Source organism: Bacillus rossius, chromosome 3 (genome assembly GCF_032445375.1).
Source record: "Bacillus rossius redtenbacheri isolate Brsri chromosome 3, Brsri_v3, whole genome shotgun sequence".
NCBI lineage: Eukaryota > Metazoa > Arthropoda > Insecta > Phasmatodea > Bacillidae > Bacillus > Bacillus rossius.
The window spans coordinates 122,530,187-122,556,740 of record NC_086332.1 but is presented as its reverse complement, the minus strand read 5'-3'; the positions used below and the strand labels follow the sequence as shown (position 1 = coordinate 122,556,740).

General features: G+C 36.5%; 1 protein-coding gene across 1 annotated transcript in view; it reads right to left on the bottom strand.

Moving 5' to 3' along the window:
• Positions 1–26,554, bottom strand: part of LOC134531371 (E3 ubiquitin-protein ligase RNF14-like) — a 250,433-nt gene that overhangs the window by 52,257 nt on the left and 171,622 nt on the right. Inside the window, exons 8-9 of the mRNA XM_063367072.1 lie at positions 20,733–21,132; positions 2,725–2,906 (exon numbers count right to left, since the gene is read on the bottom strand). Coding sequence (XP_063223142.1) covers positions 2,725–2,906; positions 20,733–21,132 — 582 coding nt within the window. The remainder of the gene's footprint in view (positions 1–2,724; positions 2,907–20,732; positions 21,133–26,554) is intronic.

Sequence of the window (26,554 nt, the reverse complement as noted above, 5' to 3'; positions counted from 1 at the left end):
GTAAAAACAAGCAAGAAAATAATATATTTAAAAAATGCTACAAAAATAAGATATTTTTTAAAATTTGGCTATAACGAAAATTCGCTATAACATAAACTTTTGGCGCCGTTATAAATTTACGTTATAACGGACTTTTACTGTATTTGTGCCTCCCACCATCGACAGTTAGCAGTGAAAGACTTTTCAGTACTGCTGGAAACATTTGTGATGTGAAGCGTAACAGGTTTGATCCAGAGCGTGTAAAAATGCTAATATTTCTGAACAAAAATTTAGAATTATAATTTATTAACTCCATTAATATGTTCATGTGTTTAACTGATTGGTTTTGTTTTGAAAAGAAATTTATAATGTACCATAAGACTCTATTTTTGATATATATAATGTTTTAATATTTCAGTTGTTTTGTAAATACACCTGAATCCTCATTTATAGAAATTGAAGAAATTATAACCTTGTACTGCTTATGAATTAATTAGCATAATACAAGCAGCTGAGTTCTCATTAGAATTGCATTAAAAACTTTGTCTTGAAATAAAAGTTTGTTTGGAATCATGCTATATTGTATTTTTCCTTTTTTAAGTTCTTTAATGACTAGGTACATGGCAATTTTTTTGGTGGAATCGGAATCGAACCTGAAATCGAAGCATTTTTGGAATCGGAATCAGAATTGAGACAATATGGAATCGACCCATCTTTACTTTTACAGTTTATGGAACAGGAAGAAGATAGTGAGTTCTCAGATATTCTTACATTAAGAAAAGTAGGATTAAACATCAAAGGAAAAATAAACAAGTCGCGACAGAAAAAAGTAAGACTTCTTTAAAAACCTGTAGAAGACCTAACATATTTTACTTAAAATGCTTAAAATGTGTTCAAAGTTCTAAACATCTAGTTTTATAATGTTCTTAACATAACTTTTGTAAAAGTTTGTACCGAATTCCTTTGTTTTAAATTGCAAACCGCTCCATTCCACTCCTCACTGTGAATGTGTCACGCTGTTGGGGCCAGTAAATCATTCCTCTCGGTGACAGTGACGACAGTAGTGACGAAGATATTGGTGGTAGGTCTGATTCAAGTCTGGAAGGGATAGCACCACTGCCAGATAGTGATTAGGTGAGTACCAAATCGTAACACTGTCATGTTGTTGTCTTACGATACGGTGCTATTTTATCGATTATTCAAAACATAATAATTGTTTGCTTTTGTGTCCTGAACGGTAACGGCGCCATTTTCCTGTTATATTACTTCTCCGTTATTTTATTAGCACCGACTGTACTGAAGTGTGTGTGTTGCAACTAGTGCTTGGCACGCAAGATAAATTCAGCCTATCACTTGCTGACGCGGCACAGTGATACGACTGTGTTTATTTCAAAACTCAGATAAGAGTGAACGGAGAATAGATATAACGACCCCTCAGGTTCCCGAGATTAGGGTCGTTATAAGATTTCCGACCCATCTGCAATCCTATGTAATAATAGGCTGTTTTTGCACTAAGTCCACATTCAGCAAGCTAAAAATAAAAAAATCTAACATTTAAAATTCATATAAATAAAGAGGGATAAAAACACTGTGAATTATACGAGACAGAGACACCGTTTCAAAACCATGATATAAAGTCTCAATGCAGTGGTATGAAAAATCTTATTTCGAAAAGAATTTTAAAGGCAGTCTTTTCTAAAACAATAACCAGCCCGATGGTGTTACTGACAACAGAGCAACGAGCGAAGTGTGGCAGCGCCGCTTACGAGTGATGAAAAGAATACGTGACCTTGGCAGCTATCAGCTGTCTTGGGCCCTCGGACTGGCGGGCGGCTAGCCACACACCTCAGTGCAAAAACGACTTGCGTGCCCACGTCTCAGCACACGAAAGACTTAAAAACCACTGCTGTCCAGCACTAAGAAGCCCGCTTCTATGTCAACAATGCACACACACTCAAAGCATGTGTATATTTATATGTAATCTCCGAATGTCCACAGATGGCTGTCTGTGGGCTAATGACCTTTGAGGCAAGCATGACTCGACTAACCACGATTTTCGATTATCCGACTCACTCTTCCCCTTCATTAACACGGATAATCGGGGTTCTACTGTATTTGTTTTGATATTCGAAAATCCGTATAGTCACACAGGCCTAATGTAAGTGTTTTGTCATAAATAGGATATAATGGAAAAATTAACTTTATTAATTTTTAATGTTATATAGTTTTACATGGTCCATTGTTTCACATGCATGTCTTGTCCACTACAGAATTTCTCAAATTCCACTCAAGAAATTGTTAGACAAATTTATATGTTTTGACGAATGGTATCGCAATAGGTACGAAGTAGACTACACCTATTCGACTACTTAGAGGTAAGTGTTTGAATTTCTGAATTTTTCCTTTATCTTAATCCAATATTTTTAGTTGAACATTTTTCCTAAATGTATTATGTATATTTTTGGATGCTAAATATTTGATGGTATTTGAGCATCGCTGGATTTGACCAGACCATCCCCAGTTTTACGTTTATCATTAGAAGAATTAAAAAAAAAAAATTATTTTGGATTAAACACATATTTTAGAAGCTTCTGCAGAATATTTAAAATGCTTCGCCGTACAAAGCATAACAGACAAAACTAGTCTAAGAAAAACTCATTAATATAAAACTTCATCCAAATTGGTTAAAGGAGAGTAAAATTAATAGAGGAGGGTCGAATGGAAGGTATACGAAACATAGGCTACCTCGATGGCTGTGTTGCAGTGCGGACACTTCTTGCTATTCTTCTTGATCCAGGACTCGGACCACTCCAGGTGGAAGGTGTCGACGAGGTTCTTCAGCTGCTGCCTGCTGTACTTTGCCTCCATCACCACCTTCTGCTCGTCACTGGCCTTCAGGTATTCTTCCATCAGCTTACGCTTCTCGGCTGCAACAGTGCTTGCCTTCTCTATGTACCCTTCAGCTTTCTCAAATGAAATGGCACAGCATAATGCTCAGTTTAATAGCCTACTTACATCCTATATGGCATACAATACAAGTCACTTTTTTTTTTGCTTTTCATATAGGCCTATTAAAAATATTTTTATTATTAACATTAATTCACATAAAGTGAAGTCAAATTCATTTAAATATTTTATAATACATATTTTTAAAGCAAAAATTAAATTTTTTCTGCACCAACCAAGGATTGGACAGAGGATGATAATGAATCAAATATTTCAGCATATTAATAGGTATATATTTTTTAATGATTTTACATGGCAGCCAAGATGGCAGACAATTTATAGGTGAGTGTCACAAGTGCACCCTAGCCAATACCAAATTATGCAATCCACACCATGGCACTGCAGCTGACAAGAGAATTCAACACAGCGGCCAACATGGCAACCACGAAGACTGGTTGGAGTTATGTGCCTTGGTATAGGTTATTGGGGTCCGTCTGCTTGTAGACACAGTGGAGGAAGGATGCATTATTTTTTAATTGCCCTTGTCCAGTTCCAACCAAGGACTCTGAACTTGGGGCTGCAAGAGCTTTTTTTTAATTAATTTTTTTATCAGTCGTTTCTTGATTGCACTTGTCTAGTTCAAACTGAAGACAAGTTAAAATTGTATTATATTTTTTTAATCCAAGATGATGGTCATGATGTTATTCAAAAAGGAAAGGGCACAAAATTTTCTAGATTTAAAAATGGCAGAATTGTCTAGAATCGAAGATGGCGGCCAGGATCAAGAAGACAGTAAGGTCATCTAAGATAGCAGCAGTGACATCACAAGTCCAAGATGGCGGGCAGCACGAGACACCACACACTGTACCCTGGCACAGGAAGAACCATTATACACATACTACATTCTGAAGGGGAAAAAAAAAACTTTTTTTAATTAAGTTATCAACATGTTTTTAAAGAATTCTCTGAAATTGCTGTGATACTTCAAGAAGTTTACCATTTTAACTACTAGTTACATTAATATGTTACAAAATACAAATACTGTAGAATGGTCAGTTGTGTTAGGTAGATAAACTACATTAAAAATACTTACAATTGTAAGGACAGTCATTAAATATGCTACATTTTTAGTTTGTATTTAACAAAGCCTAACCAAACATTTTCATGACTTAACACTATTTTAATGTACCTAACCTAACCACTTATTAAATTGGTAAACTACTATAAGAATGAGCCAGAAAAATTAGCATCTTGCTATAGATGCTATTTTTTTGCTAATTTACACTGTATATGGTTTTTTTTCCTTGCTAATTTCCAAAATAAATGCTACATATTTTAGTTAATTTTGTAAATAATTTTTTTTTAAATTTCAAATCAATCATTTGTAGAAAAACATCATTTATAAAATGCCACATTTTGAAAAATATCATAAAAAGTACTGTCTTGTAAACTGGTTGGTTAGGTTAACCTAGCTACATTTTATACTTGCAATTCCTAACCAATTGTTCACACAATATTTCAAGATTTTTAATGTAGCTAACCTAACCTAACAGACCATTCTCACAATATCAGATTTTTAATACGTAACGTAACCTTACCACTCATTATAATGATAAATAACTGGTAAACAACTTGAAGTACCACAACACCCTCTTAGAGAATGATTGTAAAACATATCAACTAAAAAAAACTGTTTAGAATTTTTAATTAAATTTTTGGGAAAATTTAATGTTTAGTGAAAATTTAGTGTTACATAACCAGGGCCCTAAAATAAGCCTCGCTCCAAACTATTAAAAACAGACCTTGTAATCATATTCAACTTTCTATTAATTTGTTATTCTGGACATGCATAACTAAGCAGAATTATAAATTGCACTCCTATGTCGATCCAGGTTCTCCATCTTTCATTTTCTGTTCCGATTCTTTGTCGAGCCTGGCTCTCCAGACTTCTTAAGTGACATTACAGTGTTCTATGGATGTTTTGGAACACAACATTTCTCTATGTTGTTAATACAGGTCTCAGGCAAAGGTTACTCTATTTATTTTAGTTCATATGTCTATGAAATTAATTTCAAAGCATATTTGGTTACCTAGGTGCACCACTGTATAGCTATGTCTATGAAAACACTCCTTGGTTACAACCACGGGATGTGCACTCATTAGAGAGATGCTTGAACAACGTTTTGTTTGTGTGCACGGCCGTAAGAACACTAGTTTGCTCACTGCTCAATGTTTGTTTACGATTCGTTGCCAAGGCTCAATTGTAATGGCGGCAATTTTTCTTTCGTATTTTTGTTTAGGACTTTAGGTTATTTGCGTGCTACTTGCTTATTGCTTCATAGGTGGAAACTGGAAAATATCTGGCGTTTATTTATTCAATTATTTAGTGGTCATATTTTCATTGAGGTAAGATTGTTAAATTGGGTATAAAATTATGTATTAAGTAAAATACAATGCCGCCACGTGTACGAAAATGCTGTGTGCCTGGTTGCAATGATAAATTTGCTGTTAGACACAGCTTCCCAGTTTACGAAGAAACTGTATACAATGAATGGATACAGAGAATAAACGTCGAGAAACTGAAAACTCTCCACCCTCTTAATGATGTAGATGTGATTGCAAACTTCAATAGTAATGCTAGCTTGTGACATAGGTGGTTTTTAGCATAAATAGCTACTTAGGTCATTCTTCCACCAATGTTTATACGGTTAGTACTGTGCACGGCCACAACAGTGCTGCAAATAGCGTTCTAGCTGCTATTTAGAGAGTGGCCTTTCTATCCCTCCCTCTCTTTTCTATGCTTAGAACAATGTCAACAAGCGGTGAAAGTGATTTTTAAGGTTTTGGTAGTGATTTAGAAGACGATAATGAAGAAGATTCTGATTTCTTTTTATCTGATGATAGTAATGCGGTTTCCAGCGATGAAAAACGTGTTAGTGAGAGTGAGGTACAAGACACTGTTAGTGATGATTGGAAGGAGTGCATGGAAAATGATCGCGATTTTGTTTGTCTTCCTTTTGACTCAAACAATACAGGTTATAGGCCACCTTTACATGATAACCAACTAATGATGTACAGTTTTTTCAACTTTTTTTCAGTGTTCGTCTTTTCCAGCAAATTGCAGCAGAAACAAATGCCTATGCGAAACAAAAAAATTTCTAAGATTATGCCACTGAAGCAACCTTCCATTTGGTGGGTGTGGACAGATGTACATATCTCTGGAAGAAATTATGGCTTTCCACAGAGTTTTGTTGATTATGGGAAGAAAAGAAAAAACATCTCTGCAAGACTTTTTTTCAGAGGATTCGTTGGATTCATCTGGATTTTTCAAAGACATTTTTACCCGGAAAGGTTTTTTGAAAATTTTTGGGCATTACATGTTCTCCTCTCGATGCTACAAAAAGAGAATGTAGGCTAATGATGTCTAGGCTCAGAAAAGTGAAAAAATTGTTGAATATACTGGCAGTAAGTTTTTAGAATACTATAGTCCAAGTCAACATTTAGCGGCAGATGAATCTACTGTAAATTTCAAGGGCAGGGTTGTTCTCAAAATGTATAACCCACAAAAACCAACTAAGTGGTGTGCCATTGCAGCATTCAGCTGGGCGTACACTCGTTTTTGCTTAACTATTTGTGTGTTGTTTTTTTTTGTTTTGGCAAACTGAACGCTGGTTTATTTATTTTTTTTAAGAATTTCTGTTATGGGGGTAATTTATTTGTAATTTTGTTTTTAAGTGAAGGTATGTTTTGTTCTAACTATTTGTATTGTATTTTATTATCACATAATTATTATCCAATTTAAGTGCATCAAGAATCAAAGAAAAGAACTCTGAACAAATTTAATTATTTTAAAGTTTAATTAATTATATTTTCGTCAAGGCAGTGTGCTATTCAGTTTTCGGAACTATTCTTTAAATTGTGCATTTGTAACTATGTTTGGCTAACTGTGTTATGCCATCTATGGTCACTTCCTTCTTCTTGGTGACCATCATGTGAAAAACTGTATTAATTTCTGCTCTTTATTTATCCACCGCATCCATGCGGTAGTTTCAAGTTTGGGTAGCCGCCTATTGGGTGAGTTTTCGCAGATTTCGCTGGAAATCATGCTGGACATTTATTTTTAAATATTTCACCATGTAATTAGTCTTTTGAAATGTTTTTATAGCGGCCCACGAGTCATGGATCTGGAGTCCTTCCCTATGCCGGCCATGCTATGAACTACTTGTAACCCTTTGTTTGGAGTAGAGGATGTTCTCCTCTCTTTTCTGACGGCTACGGGATTCACTCACTCATGAATTCAGGAAAGTGATTCTTCGTTTTCATACTTCGCATGAAGCATGTGTTCGGCAATAAATGTGGACAACCTACCTAAATTCATTTTATAAATTTTTCATCGTTTGTTTTTTTTTTTATTTTGTTTTGCTAACATAAATTTATGAATTAAAGTAACGTTAATATTTATTTAATATTCTGGGGCCCCATAGTTTTTTTAATTTAAGTAACAAATGTAACAAGTAACAAATGATATTCTATTTATTGTTTATGAAGATTTATAAATAACTAAGTAATACTGTAATACTCATAAAGTTTTTTTAATATATCAAATATAACTGATTGTCTGAAAATGAGTTAGTTTCTATTTTAAAATATTACCCCCAAGTTAACAAGAAAATATTTCTTATTATTTTGTGAGCTGGTTGTTCAGTCGGCCTACCTTTGTGCTTAACTTCTTTTTCAACCTTGAGGTGGGACACCATTGAGCCTAAGGTTCAGGGCAACTTCCACTGCTAGCCTTTCTCAAAATGGTCAAACCTAACCAGGCTGGGAAAGGTTGGTAGAAAGTTTGGTAGCAGGAGCTGGTGGTTCTGGTGTTTTATCCTTGGGTGTTGTGTTGTGCATGCGTAGCTTTTTTTAGCTTGCATGAGTTGCTCCCTTGGAACCTTGCATGGCTTGGGGGTGACAGCAGTTTGGTAGTTCTTTTGGTGTTTTGTATTAATTTTTTTTGTTTGTTCGTTATGGCTACTTTGATTCCCGAGTTTCTCCTTAAAGATGAATTGGCATTTGAATGTCAATTGCGTGGTGTTCCCTGTGAGGACACTACTGCTGCCGTTTTGCGCAAACGATTGCGCACGGCACTTCAGAGTAATTTGACTGTTGATTGTGACAAGTTGGTCAATTTGAATCCCAATGATGAATTTAATCTGTGTGCCAGTAAAATTTTGGTACTGCAGGAATTAGTGTCAAACTTGGATGATGAAAATTTCGTAAGCACCTTACCTCGTGTCAAAAACCGTTTGGCCCACTTAAACAGACGTGTCCAGTGCCTTTTGGACATTCATTCCCATAAGTTGTCAGAGGTGCAGATTGCATCATTAGAAACTATACTGATTGAGATTCAAAAGTTAGGTGATATCCTCAATAAATCTGAAACTGAGTTTTCGCTTTTGTGTGACCTAACCCCTGTGTCATCTATTGCACAAGTGTGTGACCAACTTGGTAGGTTGGCACTACCTACTTCCTTGCCTCAAATTCCAGATGTTTCTCCTGTTCCAGGTCCTTCCAAACAGGATGTTGAACCTGTTTGTAGTATGACAGGTAACCTTGTCACGTTACCTAACCTAACCTATGTTTCTGCTAAACAGCCCGCTAGTGCTAACGCACCCGTTGTTTTCAGTGGTGTACCAAGTACACATCAAGCAACAGCGCTGAGTAATAAAGTTTCATTTTCCAATGTGTTTGGGAAGTTAACCCACCCTTTAGAAAAAATGTTAAAGGATTTCCCAGCTACCGATGGTCTGCATATACCTAAGTTTCTTCATTTTCTTCACCTCATTGTGAAGCTACGTCAAAGCAACTTCTTACATGAAGCTCAGTTGCTAGAGATTATTTACCCTTTTACCTTAGGTCCTTTGGCAGAGCGAACAAATTTGGCCATTTCTCAAAATCTTACCTTTGACAAGTACCATGAAGATATCCTGAGTTTTTTTATTCCCTCTAGGTTATTAACTCAGCTTCAGCTGAGCCATTTCAATCGATTACAAAAACCAGGTGAACCTCTTGCAGTTTATGTAAACGAAGTGAAGGAGGCAGCTGCCATTTTTCGTTTACAAGTCTCAGAGCAGGAAGTGATAAATACCATTTTAGATGGTTTGTCTCCTGAAGAGCGATCTAGACTTGTCTTTCTGTCTAAACCCTCTTCCTTTTCTGAACTTGATAGGATGTGTATCCATTCCCAGAATGTCAGATTTGCGGACTACCATCGCAATACACATTTTCCTCAGTCATCAAGTTTCAAGCAATCCAAGAACCTTGCTGGTTCATTTAGTCCTACACAATCTGATCGTGTTTATGTCAACAGTACTGCTAGTGGACAAAAGCAGTATAAAATGCCTGCAAATCAGGTGAACTCAGACCAGAAGCCGGTCTGTTATTTTTTCAAAAACCCTGGACATAAAATTAAAGAATGTAGGAAGTTGCAACAAAAAAACGCTCAGAGCAGGGACGCGAGGTGAGCCGCTTACCCTGCAAACCTAGCCTAAATAATGCGCAATATAACGCTCACCTGTTTCGACAAACCAAATCAGCTCTTTCTTTTCAAAAATACTTTGGAAGTAAAAATAAGCCTTACCCTGTCTCTAACATAAATTCTCCTAATTTGGTGGGGATAAATCCAGTTCCAGTCCCTCGGATTGTAGTCTCCTTTGGCACTTTTGAAGTGCAGGCTCTTGTAGATTCAGGTTCCACACGTTCTATTATTTCACATGGTTTGTTTTTAAGGTTGAAAGAGGCAAAACTAGTTAAATCGGTTGAGAAAGGTCACTTTAAATGTTATACCGCCTCAAATGATGTGTTACCGATAGTTTGTTGTGCTATCATTAAGCTGAAAATTGCAAATTTTACATGGAAGTTCCCTTTTTTAGTCTCTAAAGATATTGGTTTAGATTTTATCCTTGGAGCAGACTTCATGTCTAAGTCTGGGCTTATTCTCGACATGCAAGAAAAAAATATTTCCTTTAAATTTCAAAGAAATCTCAAGATTTGTTTTACAGATAGTAATCAGAGTCAGGATAATCTTGCCGAAATCAGTGTTGACCAAAACGGTAGTAATACATGTGATCCTTTGAGCCATTTAAATGATGAACAGCGTCAAGCACTTAAAAGTGTATGTGAACAGTTTCCCAAAGTTTTAACTTCAGATTTAGGCCTTACTAAACTTCTGGAATATGAAATAAAACTCCATGATAAAAGCTATGTTAAAAGTCATCCTTATCGTCTGGCACCTCCACAAATGGATATTTTAAGAAATGAGGTACAACAACTTTTAGACAAAGGAGTCATTGAGCAATCTACCTCACAATATGCTAGTCCTGCTTTCTTGGTCCCGAAACCCAATGGTAAACAAAGAATGGTTGTTGATTTTCGTCGTGTTAATCAGAAAATTGAGATTGAGTCAGTGCCTTTGCCAGATTTACATTCAGCATTTCATTGGTTTTCTAAAGCAAAATATTTTACTACCATTGACTTAAATTCAGCGTATCATCAAATTCCTCTAAAAAATGAGTCTAAGCCAATCACAAGTTTCTGTGTACCATGGAACCTTTATCAGTTTACACGTGTGCCTTTTGGTCTCGCCACGAGTGCACAAGTTCTCACATGTTTATTAGATCAAATTTTCCATGATGTAAAATTTAAGTTTGTGTACAACTATTTGGACGACCTGGTTGTGTATTCAGAAAATTTCGAAGAGCATCTTCAGCATCTCAAAGAAGTCTTGTCTCGCCTGGAAAAGGCTGGTTTAACAGTGAATCCGCAAAAGGTTAAATTTGCCGTTCATGAAATCTCATTTCCTGGCCACAATATTTCATCTAAAGGCATATCTATTGATCCAGAGCGCACTAGAGCTATCAGAGAATTTCCTCCACCACAGGATGTTAAGGGCATAGCCCGATTTATTGGCATGATTCAGTTTTTTGGCAAGTTCATTCCAAATTTAGCTGAAAAGGCAGTTCCCCTTAACAGTTTACGAAAGAAAAATGTTAAGTTCGAATGGGGAAAGGAACAGCAAAAGGCTTTTGAATCTTTAAAAAATGACATTATAAGTCCACCAATTCTTCGTATGGCAGATTTCTCAAAACCTTTCATCTTACAAACCGACGCTTCAGGTTCAGCAGTAGGAGCAGTCTTGGCGCAAGAATTTGATGGTTGTCGCCAACCTATTGCATTTGCATCCCGGACTCTCACTCAACAGGAAAAGAAGTCTACGATTTATGAACTTGAATGTTTAGCTGTTGTTTTTGGTATCGACAAATTTAGGCCTTATTTAGAGCATGCAGAGTTTTTGTTGGAAACTGATAATCAGGCTTTGTCTTGGCTTTTGGCTCATCCCCGACAGTTAGGAAAAATTGGTCGTTGGGTCATGAGAATATCCTCTTTAAAATTCAAGGTGCAGCATATCCGAGGAACGCAAAATGTTGTGGCGGATGCCCTTTCACGTATGTTTGATACAAACCAATCTAACAAACCTTCAAGCGAAAACTTTTGTAAAGTCCTCGTGACTGATTTTCCATTGGCATTCAAAAACATTCAGTCTTACCAGGAAGAAGATGAGGAATTGAGTAATATTGTTAAAAAAATTAAATCTGGAATTCCACAGAAACCTTATTTTTTATCTAAAGACATCCTTTATTCTAAAATTCGCCATAATCAGAAACGTATTGTGCTACCTAAAGTCTTGAAACCTGTGGTGTTTGAATACTTTCATTCTTCACCTATTGGAGCCCACCTTGGTATTTACAAAACTATCGAATCTATAAGAAAGCATTTTGTCTGGAAAGGTATGCATGGTGAAATTTCCAACAGAGTTAAGCAATGTCGTCTTTGTGCCCTCAGCAAACCTGCTCAAAACACACAATTGGGATTCTTGTCGTCTGAAGTATCTGAGAAACCTATGGAAAAATTATTCATTGACTTTGTAGGTCCATTGCCCAGAAGTAAAAATGGAAACAATATGTTATTGGTCTGTGTTGATGCTTTTTCAAAATTTGTTTGGCTCATTCCCTTAAGAAAGGCAGATGCACCATCTACAATTCGAGCTCTTCAGACTCGTATTTTCCAAAACTTTGGCGTTCCGACATCTATCGTCTCTGATAATGGTAGCCAATTCACTTCTAAATTATTTAAGAGCATGTGTTTCACCCATGGCATACGCCATATTACCTTGTCACCCTACTACCCTCCACCTTCGCATGCGGAAAGGTTCAATCGTAACCTCCGATCAGCGTTAATCGCTTTCCATGCGCAAGATCAGTGTAGTTGGGACAAAAATTTAGTTTGGCTTCAAATGGCATTCAATTACTCCCGCCATGAATCTCACAAAACTACACCGTTCAATTTAATGTTCACTTTTGCTCCAAACAACCCATTATCTAATCTTTGGTGTCTGAAAGAGTTATTGCCAGAAAACCCTAAAAATATTAAGGAAGTTTGGGCCTCTGCCCTTAAAAATCTCAAACGGTCTCACGAAAGGAGCCGCTTAAAATATAATAAGAATAGAATAGACAATCCTTTTCGACGAGGTGATCTAGTTCTTTGCAAGGCTCATCCCACAAGCAAAGCAGTGGATAAAAAAATGGCAAAATTGTCATTTCGTTGGTCAGGTCCTTTTCAAATCCAACGCTTTCTCACGCCAGTCACAGTAAGCCTAGTTAACCCTGACTCAGGAGCATATGTGACTAGAGCACACATTTCACATTTAAAGAGATGTTATTCTCCACCTCCAGTTTGAGTAGACATTGTTTAGGTGCTGCAGAACCTAACCTTGTGCTCACTGTTGGTTTGCTTTTCATTCGGGTCTGTGACTCAGTTGATCGTGGTCTGATCACCCACCGATCCTAGTCTTGACAACCCAGGAAACTTTAATTTACATGTATAGGCCTATAATATTCACTTTGTTAGTTAATAAAGTAACAAGAAGAGATAAGTAAAAAACCCATGGTACTAATTTTAAGTCGGTTGCAACCTTTGATATATTTGTTATGTAGTTTAAGGGAATAAAGTTTTTTTGTTAGTTTTTTTTATGGTATAAGGGTAATGAATTTGGTTTGATAGTAGATGTTATGTTAAGTAATTTTTTGTGTCATCTATTTACCACCTTGGTCCCTTTTGGTTTCATGTTCCAGTGTCCCTGTGTTTATTTCCCGTCTGACTCACAACGTTGTGCTTCTGCGCCATGATTGGGCGGTTGTGCATTCTCACATGCATCCACGCCTTGGTTGCCAACATCACGGTAAAACAATTACAATCTGGTGTTCTGTTTGAGAAAGGTCAAGAGATACATTTTTCGGATAGTTACTATTCTGTTGTGCTGAGTTTTGATCTACTTAATTTACACAATGAAAGTGCACAGTTGGAAACAACATTGAATCAAGTTCTTCTACTTAATAACGAACAGTCTTCCAAAAAATCTTCTATGAATCAAGATTTTGCTTTTGTCATTCCGCAGCTCAGGGAGAACTTTTTAGCATACAAAACAGAAATTTTAGCATTAACCTCACTTTTGCCCCGAAGGGACACACGCGAAAGACGTGGTTTATTTAATTTTGGAGGTACAGTGCTCAAAACAGTTTTTGGAACTCTAGATAATGATGACCTAGTGATGTTAGAAAAACGTTTAAAATCAGTAACAGCAAATCAAGAAGATATTGGTACCAGTGTTTTCCACCATATGATTGTTGTCAAGGATTTGGAAGAGAGAGTGCTTAATAATACTAAACTCATTAAAAATTTAGCAGTGCATTATTTGGACAGCTACAATGAATTTTTTAAGTTGTTTAACAGCACCGTTCATGAAGTTTGGGATAAGATGATGATGATAAGTCTCAGAATTGATTTAAATACCCTTCTGTTTAGAGTCAGTGAAACCCTCTCGAGCGCACGACTTGAGCTGTGTGACTTACGTCTAGCCATTGAAAATAGTGTGCATGGAAAGTTAAGCTCAACCTTAGTAGTACCCAATGTTTTCCTTCAGCTATTAGATAAGATTCAGCACTTGATTTCTTTGCCATTGTATATGTTGGCCCCAGTTTCTATTGAAAATCTTCACTTATTTTATGGTCTTTGTCATGTTCAAGCGGTGATCTATAATCATTCTTTGGAAGTTATTGTTAATGTACCCTTGGCTACTAAAGACAGCAGCTTTGAATTCTATAATGTTTTTAGTTTTCCCTTTTTCTTTTCTAAATTACATCATTATATACTTCTTAATGTTCATGATATTTTACTGGATAGTCCTGATAGGAAACTTTTCGCACCAATTAACTCTAAGTTACTTGCTGACTGTAAGGAACATGGTATAATCCTGTGCCCTCCTACTTTTCCGTTTTTTGATTCCCACATGGATAACTGTGAATTTAATCTTTTCCTCGGCAGATCGTTTATGGAATTTTGTGATAAGTCCATTGTCCCGTTGGACCTTCCCTTTTTTCAAAAAAATAACTCCTTATGGATCTTCACTACCAACCACTCTATTGATGTCACGTTTCTGTGTAGAACTTCTACCATGTCTTTTGAGCCTTTCACCATGTCCATAATGGGCAGTGGTTATATTAGCAATGCTTCACACTGTGATATAGTAAGTCCGTTCTTTCGAACCTTTGGATCTGTTAGCTCATCCCTACAGTTGAATTTATCACTACCTTCTGTACACGTTCCAAAATTTAACTTTAATTTAAGTCACTTAAGTTTTCCCATTTTGCCTAACCTAACATTAAATACCTCCTTGGTTAAGGACATAAATAATTTGCTAATTTCTCAACCCAGTGGTGTTTCTTTTAAAGATGTTGCTAACCTATTGCGTCCTCACACGGTTGTTGAGTCATCGTCCTATATAAGTTCTATTGCTATAGCCTTTTCTTGCCTAGTTTTGGTAGGTTTTTTTATTCTCAGTTTGTTTATTTGGTGGAAATCGCGGACCAATGCGACTACCCCACCTAATAATACTCCAACCATTCCTTCAGGTACTATCCTCATTCCCCTAGCTTCATCCTCCTCGGTGGAATAAGTTTTTGCTGTGTGTATGTAATTTTGTTTTGTTTTAATTGTCAGGTACTTAGTAATGTTTTGGGGGTTTTAGTGATTGTTGTCACCCACCTGCTATGTTGTGGTTTGAGGGAGGGAGTGTGTGCCATTGCAGCATTCAGCTGGGCGTACACTCGTTTTTGCTTAACTATTTGTGTGTTGTTTTTTTTTGTTTTGGCAAACTGAACGCTGGTTTATTTTTTTTTTAAGAATTTCTGTTATGGGGGTAATTTATTTGTAATTTTGTCTTTAAGTGAAGGTATGTTTTGTTCTAACTATTTGTATTGTATTTTATTATCACATAATTATTATCCAATTTAAGTGCATCAAGAATCAAAGAAAAGAACTCTGAACAAATTTAATTATTTTAAAGTTTAATTAATTATATTTTCGTCAAGGCAGTGTGCTATTCAGTTTTCGGAACTATTCTTTAAATTGTGCATTTGTAACTATGTTTGGCTAACTGTGTTATGCCATCTATGGTCACTTCCTTCTTCTTGGTGACCATCATGTGAAAAACTGTATTAATTTCTGCTCTTTATTTATCCACCGCATCCATGCGGTAGTTTCAAGTTTGGGTAGCCGCCTATTGGGTGAGTTTTCGCAGATTTCTCTGGAAATCATGCTGGACATTTATTTTTAAATATTTCACCATGTAATTAGTCTTTTGAAATGTTTTTATAGCGGCCCACGAGTCATGGATCTGGAGTCCTTCCCTATGCCGGCCATGCTATGAACTACTTGTAACCCTTTGTTTGGAGTAGAGGATGTTCTCCTCTCTTTTCTGACGGCTACGGGATTCACTCACTCATGAATTCAGGAAAGTGATTCTTCGTTTTCATACTTCGCATGAAGCATGTGTTCGGCAATAAATGTGGACAACCTACCTAAATTCATTTTATAAATTTTTCATCGTTTGTTTTTTTTTTTATTTTGTTTTGCTAACATAAATTTATGAATTAAAGTAACGTTAATATTTATTTAATATTCTGGGGCCCCATAGTTTTTTTAATTTAAGTAACAAATGTAACAAGTAACAAATGATATTCTATTTATTGTTTATGAAGATTTATAAATAACTAAGTAATACTGTAATACTCATAAAGTTTTTTTAATATATCAAATATAACTGATTGTCTGAAAATGAGTTAGTTTCTATTTTAAAATATTACCCCCAAGTTAACAAGAAAATATTTCTTATTATTTTGTGAGCTGGTTGTTCAGTCGGCCTACCTTTGTGCTTAACTTCTTTTTCAACCTTGAGGTGGGACACCATTGAGCCTAAGGTTCAGGGCAACTTCCACTGCTAGCCTTTCTCAAAATGGTCAAACCTAACCAGGCTGGGAAAGGTTGGTAGAGTGGGGTCTTCGGATTTATGTAATAGCAGATTCACTGTATGATTATATTTTAGGCCTGATACCATATTATGGTTCTGTAACTACCAATGCCTTATTATGACCCGATCTTACTTTCACTTCTTGTATAATTTTGGAATTGATAGCAATGGTTCAAAACATTACACAAAAAGTGTGGTACTTCCTCTATACAGATAGATTTTATACAGGTGTTGACATTGCAAATGAGCTTTTGAAAAAGGAACTGTACTGCAAAATAGTAAGGGACTTCCAATTCAAATTAGGAAAAAAAACCTAAAACTCAAAGTACATGATGTGAATGCCTAAACAAAAGATGATAAAATAATGGTGCTAGCTTGGCATGATGATAAACGATATATAAATATGTTGAGTACACGTCACAATTCTAATGTGATGATGTTGCAGAGAACTAAAAAAAAAAAAAAAAAATTCCTAAGCCACAGGTAGTAATAGATTACACAGCACACATGGGAGCTGTTGATCGAGCAGATCATTATTGCACCAGTAATGGTTTTGTGAAAAAAAGTTTTTGGATTGTTTGTAAATAGTTTTCATTTGTATAACATGTACCTTACTAAACTAAACATGCCTGTTTTGTTACACAAAACATTCAAGAAACACGTTATTGAAGGTCTTGTCAGTAAAGTATCCAATAAATCTGGAAAACATGGAAGACCATCGACTAGTGATCAAGAGAAACATTTAGATGGTAAGCTTCATGTGAAGGAAAGCTAGAGGGAAGAAAGCACAAAGACTGCGCAGTGTGCTCCAACAGAAAAGAGAAGGGAGGAAGAAGAGAGACAGTCTTCTTTTGTGAAACATGTCCACGACAACCTGGACTTCACCCTGAACAGTGTTTCAAAAACTATCACACCCTCAAAAATTGTTGAACCAATTAGTTTGTGCTGTATTTTGTCAACATCAATAATATATTTTACAAAACAGTAAAGTTATTTTTTGAGTAAACAATTTTTGTCCCTTTAGTTAAAATAATTTAGTGATAAGACATAGTAAAAAAAACTTTTTGAATAATACCAAGAATAATTTTAATGCATGTAACTCTATGGTCATAAGACCTATCTGGATCATATAACCAACCAAATTGAAGAGGAAGATATGAACTTTACTTTGAGATTTGTAGAACTGAAATATTTCAAATAGTTTAACCTGCCGTAAGGTGGGTATACTTTGCACCAAAATAACATGAAAAGTTACATTTTTTCTTGTAAGTAAAAAGCAAAACTAAAGAATTATATAAAAATTTGCATGCATGTGAAATAAACTATGAGAAATAACATACTTCATGCACATACTCCCAACTTCTTCTCAGAAATGACTAATTAAAAATTGGTGCAAAGTAACCTCATTGAGGAGGTACTTTGCACCACTTCAACAAAACTTTAACCAGAAGCCTGTGTAGTGTACTGGTGCAAAGTATACCACCTTTACTTTAAACATTGACATGTTTAAGTTATTGTATTATATAGCCTTACATTTCTGACATCATAATTTACCATTTTGGGCATATATATGTCATAAAAATTACAAATTTGTAAAATTTTTTGATAATTTTACTCAAACATACATTTGTGGAACAAAATTTTTGTAGAAACAAAATATATACCTACCTATTAGTGAACATGCTACAAGTCACTAAACAAAAAACATAAGAACAATAACTTGTTATCATTAATATTTGTAATATTTATCACCACGATAACTCAGTTCTGGAACAGAAAACATGCCTCGTTTATTTACAGGTTTAGGAGGGTTGATTGACCCAAGAATGGCATCCCATTTATAAGACAGTTTGTCTGGCTTTGTTGGCCACTTCCAGCTAGAAGATGACTTTTGCATGGACGAAATAATAACTTCATCATCATTAAATTGTACGATCTTGCCAGGGTACAACTCATCTTCATAAGAAAACACTACAAATGTCCCGATCTTCTTCTTGACTGGCTTGAGCGCAAGATCCATGTTCCCATTTATGTCTTGTTCAACATCAGAAGAATTTTCTGAGCTTTAAGACTCATCGTGAATGGAAAACGAATCATCAGAGTCCGAGCGTAAAGTCTGAACTTCTGATGTGTTCAATGCTCTTTTCTTAGGCATAGGATTGTATGTAGAGGTGCTGGGAATATTTTGAGAATTACACATGTCCAAATGAAGTTCAGCAGCAAGATTCTTCCCAGCATCAACAGACACTTTCGACTTTCTCTTGCGCACTCCTGAAAATGTAGCATCTGTCCTCTTTTGCTCAAAAAATGACTTAAAACTTCCTTCAATTACAGAGCAATCAGAAACATGGCCTGGCAAACGTTCAAGCAAGGGCAAAACATCACAGGGTACAATGCCAGTTTTTATAAAACCAAATTTCAAATTTTCCTCTGAATTTTGTGCCATATTGTCCATCAAATTCTTCAACAGTTTAGGAAAGTCCTGCTTCTGCAAAACACTGCTTGATAATCCAGCTGGACTGAGTTTGTACTCACGTAAAATCTTCCTCCATTCACACTTCATGGGATGGAAAAATGCCACATCTAATGGCTGAGTAAGATAAGTGCTATTGGGTGGTAAACACACAAAGGAAGTGTTGTTCCTCTTACATTCCTCTAACACAGTTCTAGTCATGTGTGAAGAAAGATTGTCCCCTATCAACACCTTCTTCCCTTCCTTCTTCTTCAAAACTGGCAACATTACACTCATAAACCATGATTCAAACATTTCTGAATTAAACCATCCTGAACTCGAGTTCCCATATCGTGTATTCTGAGGCCCACCCTCGGTCCATGTTGACCACAAGTGTTTTGATCGATATACAACAAAGAGTGTAAGTAATTCACCAGTAGCACTTCCACACATCATAATCGAAATACTGGCTTTAGATGCATTACAGATAGGTTCAGGATATTTTATACCTCGTTTCGTTAACACTTTCTTTGACCCTGGATTGTCTGTTAGGTTTGTTTCGTCATAGTTATACACATTAGAGGGGTCAACATCCTTCAAAGATTCTGCAAGATTGGAAACATATTCCTTCAGAATGATCTCATCTACAGCTGCTCTACTTTTTTTGATGTTCACAGCGAAACGAACGGTCAGCTGTGGATGTCGCATTAGGAAACTCTTTACCCACTCTTTTCCAGGAATGTTTTTTCTGAAAGCGTGAACTGTCCTCCCCAATTTTCCAAGATAACAATGAACAATAGGTCTGTTTCATCAATAGGAAAAACATACATCACAATTATATATTCAACGAAGGCCACTTCCTCTTCTGCTGTGAAAACAGTTGGTTTACCTACTTATTTATTGTGTTTTCCCTTTAGTTTGTTTGCGATTTTGTACTTTTTTGCTAGGGATTTTGTACTTAACAGCTGCAGCTCTGTGAGTGATTTCTTCCAGGCAGGCACGTAGAGTAGCAGGAGAGCAGTCTGCATATGAACGAGAACCGGGCCGTCTAATGTGTTTTCTGCCCATGTCTAAAACACATTTATAAACAAATTTATTAGTTGTGTGTATTGTTTTAAAGGCATTTCTACATATTTATAAATCTTAACTTATGTATATCAAATAAAATTTAATTTTTTGGTTTGGTGCAATGTAACCCCACATAACCTCAAAAATGACAATGTTTACAAAATTTGCTCATTGTAAATTTTAGCGACTTCTTGGGAAATGAAACTATACTGATCCTTGTTGAGGGGGAATTATAGAACAATAAAAAATTATAATTACCTTTGTGTTTTTTCTTGCAACATATGGAGATGCGAAAGTTCTGCAATGTATTTTTGGCAGAAAAACAATATCGTTCAAAAGCTGACACAAGACAGACATAGAAGTCATAGATATACCAACATTGTTGCAAAATATGCTCTCAAGAAGGAAGGTTTCGTATATACTCAGAATTGGTGTAAATAGTTTAATGTTAGCTCACCAGTATACTTTAAATATTTTTATGAGTATGGTGCAATGTTACCCCTTTCAGAGTCCCTTGCAAAGTGTAAAAAGGAGTTAGACTAGTTTTATCAGACTTGTAATAATTTTAATTAACACTAGTTATTGGTAACACAAGGAGAGAATATAGCTTCCTTCTTAAGCAACTCATTAACCAGCTTCAAATTACTAATGCACAGATCAATTTATGGCCACTGAATATGCAAAATTAAAGCTTAGGATTCTGTTTGAATGTGTATTATTACACAATCATAAGCAGTGGTTTTATAAGGATACAACTTTCATAAGTGGCCCTTTTTATTTAAGAATTTCAGGGTCTTTAGATAGCCAAAATTGGTTTTAAAGAATAATCTAGACTGCAGGAAGTGCAGTGAAGTGCAGTGAAGTGCGGTGCAGCACCTGGGATGATGGCGCAGGGCGCGACGCCGTGGTACACCTTCTCGCACAGCACGCAGAAGGCGTAGCGGCACTCGGGGCAGGTGGCCAGCTTGTCTCTCTCGTCGCTCTTATCCTCGTGGAACACCGGGTACTGGCAGCGGCGCCGCGGGCAGTACACCACGCCCGGCTGCGTGTCCAGCGCCGCGGACAGCAGCATGCCGTCGTACCTGGCGTACAGCTCTGCCCCCACGAGCGCTCGCACCTGCGCCGGCTGGGCCTCGCTGGGGCACCCCCCCTCCGGGCAAGCCATCGACAGCACCGTGCCCTCCGCGATGCGCATCGCCAAGTAGCTGCCCGTGCAGTCCGAGCAGAACACGTGGCTGCACGGCTCGAACTTCGTGCAGTAGACACCCAACTTGTCCTGGGCAGCACGACATTCACCACCCACCACCTCACCCTCGCAGCTCGGCACCGAGTGCAGAGATGGTCACATATTCATGTTGAGAGAAACAGAATAAACAGCAGTCATCATGCTCAAACAAAATTTTTCTTAAGTCTACTTGCCTTGATTTAGACTACACTTGGTACTGGGAACATATTAATAGAGATGGTACAAACCGATACTTTACGATCACATTCTAAACTGTGATCGCTCCTTTGAATATCTGTAATTTTTAGCTGTGATCCGATCACACACTGCACCATTGTATTTTATTTTTAATGGTAATACTACCAGTAGAACATTTTATAGCTTTGCAACATTAATTTTATAGTTTATATCTAGCATATTTATTTGGAAACATTTTTTTTAAATTGTTTTATGAAACCAACTTTATTTTTGTGGCATACTTCTATTATATTAGTTATTATTGATGCATTAAATGTTTGTTTTTTTTGTGTACACATTTTGAAAAGAATCGCAATTGTTAATTTATTAGCACATGCTGTTTAGTTCATTATTAATTACGCCATTACAGCAGACAGCAAGATGTGCTTGGAATTATTTAGACGAAACATTAATAACACATAGCGAAAATAACACGTTCATTTCCTTTTCTTTGTCCACAATTTTCATAGCTATGTAACGCTCCAGAAAAAATTACTACAATTGTAATTTAAAAATAAAATAGCTTTTATCATGTGTTTATTGCAGGAGAAATAGGAGCTGCTACGCTCTATCTGCCAGTCAAGAACTATTAGAGTTTAATACTTTTAAAATGCCTCAACATGTACACAAAGTAAAAAACAACCTGTAAGAAGGTTGTTTAGAAACTATCGCAATTTAATGGGAACCAAAGTTGCGTAGCTATTGGTGGTTTGGGAACATTCACAGTTTAGTGAAAGTGGTTCTGCTAATGGGGGTATGGGAGCAATTGCAGTTTCTAAAGAAAAAGTTTTATATCTGCAACTTATTCACAGGATGTGATTTTACGATAGCACTGCTTTAGATTGCTTGGGAACTATCACAGATTCAAGGAAAGTGAAGCTGCATTGGCAATGCTATTGGTAGTTTGAGAGCAGTCACATTTTACTCATGTCACTTTGCTAATGGTGGTATGGAAGCAATAGAAGTCCCAAGGAAATTGAAGCTTGATTTCTTTTGGTGGTTTTAAATCAGTCACAGTTTACTGAAAGTTGCTCTGCCATTGGTAATATGGGACAAATCACAGTATCTGAACTAATTTATTTGCATCTTTGGTGGGAGCGACCCATGATATTACTACTCTGATCACATAATTTCAGCAATAAATCACAGACTGTCACTATGATTTTTTGATATCTGTGATTAAATCACACGTGACTTTTCAACCCATCTCTAATAATTATTTATTTCCAGTGCCATTCCTCACAAAAAATAAAGATACAAATTTAAAACGGTCATACCAATATACTCCTCGTACATTAGGCCTGTGCAAATATTAAAATTTTTGAATAAAAATACTTAATTTATCATATTCAATTTGACTTTGAATACAAACACTTCAGAATATGAAACACTTGTTTGCATGCAAATATTTGACATAGCTTGAGTTTGTTGTATATCAACACCTGACTACCGAGGTTTAGTCATTTGTGCGATATAAATAACCAGTTTAAATGATTTAATGGGACTGCAATATGAAAAACTTTTACTGCACTGGCTTTTTCTAATGGACAAAAGTATTTAAGATATTTCATTACTGCCTTTCAATTGTAATACAATCAAGATTGATCTACCACCATGTGACACAGCAACTTTCCATTTATCTATTGAAACAGATGTTGCGGCCCAAAAACTACAAACGTAAATAGTTGTCCTGGATTTCAGAGGTAAATGGTGTAACAATTCTTAATAATTACAAGAATTTTTTTGGAATATGTTTATTAGTAACTTCAGAAATATTTTTAATGTGTGTAAAATTTTATGTTCGGAGTCCATTTTGTTTAGTTTAATTTAAGTTTTATTGGTTCTAACCAGGGTTCGACTTTAACGCCTGTCCGCCTGTCCGAGACAGGCAAATTTCCGTCCGGACAGGTATGTAACGAAACGTGCCTGTCCGGGAGGACAGGTTACTATTAAATTTCAACGTAACATTCAGTAGTCCACACAAGTCCGTCAGGAGTACCGTATTTACCCGCATAAGGGTCAAGGGTCGCACATTTTATGCTGATTTATTGAGTAATAAAATATGGTGCGACCCTTCCGGGAGTGTTTTACAGTGCAGTTATTCTATTCCGCGTTCTTGACCCCTCCCTTTCTCTTCAACGACTTCCAGGTGATAACCGGTTTTCCCTCCCTCCCTCTCACCCACCCGACACAAATTCTTCACATTCCTTCCTTCTCATTCGTTTCACGTGGGAACTGGCACCCTAAACAATTAACGTGTCTATCTTGACAGGTGTTTATGACGCAAAGGCGCTCAATATTTTAATATTATACATTAGAGTTGTTTGTGCAGCAATGTGGCGATATGTAAGTGGCGCTTCAAAGCCGCCGAAAAAAAAAATTGGTTGTCTGTAAAGTCGGTTTACGGACGATATTTTAACGTGACAACGTCATAACAACACATTGATGAAATGATTGCATACTTTTATGAATAAAATTGAATCATTTTTATTGAATTATCAATATTTTGTATGGATACAAAGAAGGAGTGAAATGAAATCTTCAATTTAATTGATAAATTTACTTTTATTTCCACTCATTAATTCAAATATGTTTATTACTTTAACGAAGAGATTATTTTAACTATGACTTTTATACATGTTTGCTATTTAACTTCTTCCAATCGGTGTTATTCTGTTAAGGATAGGACGATGATAGGAAAAGTAGAAACGAATGGGAGTGTTTCAAGTTTAATGTGCCTCGAAAAAGTCAAATCGATGGTTGTTCCAATCGAGTGGAAGAGAGATAGATGCGGCGCAAGCGTATAATGAGCGTAATGGGACAAAGCATAACGGGACAATGAGTCATCCTTTTTCGTGCGTGCAGCCGGCGTTCATCGATTTATTAGAATTTTTCAAGATCCCTTGTGAACAATAATGTTCAGTGTGAAATGGTGGAGCCAGAATGGATAGCTCTGAAAATTGTTGTTCACCAGGATTGTACTCCTGTTGTCAAAGCCAGTTGGAGGGAAATAAACACAAGACACAAGAACAAATTTGTTAATATTCTTTCACTCGTGGATCTTGTGTTGTCTCTGCATGCTCACACCGCAGATTGTGAAAGAGAATTTTCTTTGATGAAGTCTACCAAAACGGACTGGCGCAAAAAACTTGATGATACATTATCATCACTGATGCATATCCAGATGAAATCAAGTAGTGTCTGTGATCTTGATCCTACCCCTCCGGCTATTGAACTTTGGTTTAATCGTGGTAAGAGAAAGTGCAGACCATTTCAGCCACCATACAGAAAGTGCGTAGCTAGGCTGCAGCAAGATGAGGAAGATGCATCTGATGACAGTTCATCTGATAGTAGTTCAGACACATTAAACCAGTGATTTAGTGCAAAACACTTAATTCAATATTTAAAACTCCATTATTAATATTAAAATAGTGTAAAACTGACTTGTTTTGAGTAGAGTGATGTTCTTAAGCATATATCAAGTTAATAACCAGTAATTTTTTTAACGTAAGCTGGACAGGTGGAATTAGTTACGGACAGGCAAGTGTCCAATTATACCTGTCCGTTGGACAGTCCAGTTAAATCCTTAAAATCTATCCCTGGTTCTAACCTTGCTGTAAACTGTTTAATTGAAACAGTGAATTACTATTTAGTATATACCAATATCACAAGTTTGCAAATTCTTAAAAAAGATTATAAAAACCAACTCATGTAGAGAAAGGTTAATTGTGTTGAGCGCCGTAAATAAAATTAATCTCTAAAAATAATGTACTCCGAAGTAAAACTTAATAGCCTAAGAGTGTGTACTTTCTATAAAGTTAATAATTAACGTACATGGCACATGCATAGGTAAAAACATTCAAAATTAACTTTGATTTTATATTCGCTATACCTTTATGACATCAACGAGTTCCATGTACAATTACAACTGTTAGTATGAAGTCAGCAATCACAGACTATTAAATTACTAAGTCTTACTATAGTTTCAATGTACATAGTAGCAACAATAGTACTTCATTCCAAGAATATACGAGTAAAATTTGTCTATAATCAAATGAGATTACATCAAAATAAGTATTATTATTCCTAACGTAGCTAACTTAAAAGGAGTAGCTAGACCTCTGGGATATTAGATTTACAAGTTGTGAACAAAAAGGAAGTTTTAGACAACTTGTGATACATTCAAATCAGTTAACATTTAACATCGGTGAATCGCCGATTTCATATTGACGTCGACGGGGGTTACGCCCCCTAGAGCCTGATATGTTACCACCCTCCTACCCCTCTTTCTTCCGTCCCGTCCATTTGAATCTCCCGCGGCCGACGTATGCGTGTGTGAACGCCCGGCAAGAGGCAGAGTCGAGTCAGTGCCTCGTTCCCTCCTAACTTATATGTAATTATTAATATTGTATTTCTTTAATTATTCCTAGTGTTGTGTATGTAAGTTTCAGGGCATAATACTTTAATTCATTTGTTTTTCTTTTCGGGAGAAATGCTAAAGGGCCGAAGGCCATCCAAAAACTGTAACTTTATTTAATTCTTTCCTGTTTAATTTAATTATTAAGTGGTAGCGGTTCATGAAACGCCAAGGTAAAATGTAAAAGGGTGTTTGGTAGTTTAATTGGTTTTATTAAATATGCCACGGCACGATACGGTTCGGAATAACGGTACTAACCGTCATGGCGCGCAAAGCCATTGTCCTGCCACCCCAGCTGCCATCGCTCGCCTCAGTCGCTTCGCATCACCACCCGAGGTAGGACGCGCTTTGCACTCCGAGGACTTCAACTTCGCTATACTGACCCGGTAATTCTGTTCTGTGTAATTCTGCTTAGTTGTTTTCGCTATCCTCGGAGCCTACCTCAGGGGTCAGCTGTTTCATTAATTACCTTGTAATACGTAAGGAATTCAGAAATCACCACGAACGTAACGTCCGACTACGTGGTGACCGGAGAGCCCATAAACAGATCGTGCCGCAAGGCTTCTTAATAGTTTCAACCTATTTTCTAGTTCTTTATGTATCACGTTCGAACGGGAATTGTACCGTGTAGTCTACAATAAATCACAGCGTTATTGAACTTGTCTTTTTTCGTTTGACCACGTGTGCACTCCAGGTTGGCGTGTGGGACGCCATCAGAGCCCACGACGTTACTACATAGCGAGCCCGTCGTTGAGAGTGGGCCTGTAGGTAGTGTACGGGGGTAGAGTCATGTCCCCACACGGGCGAAGTCACGCCCAG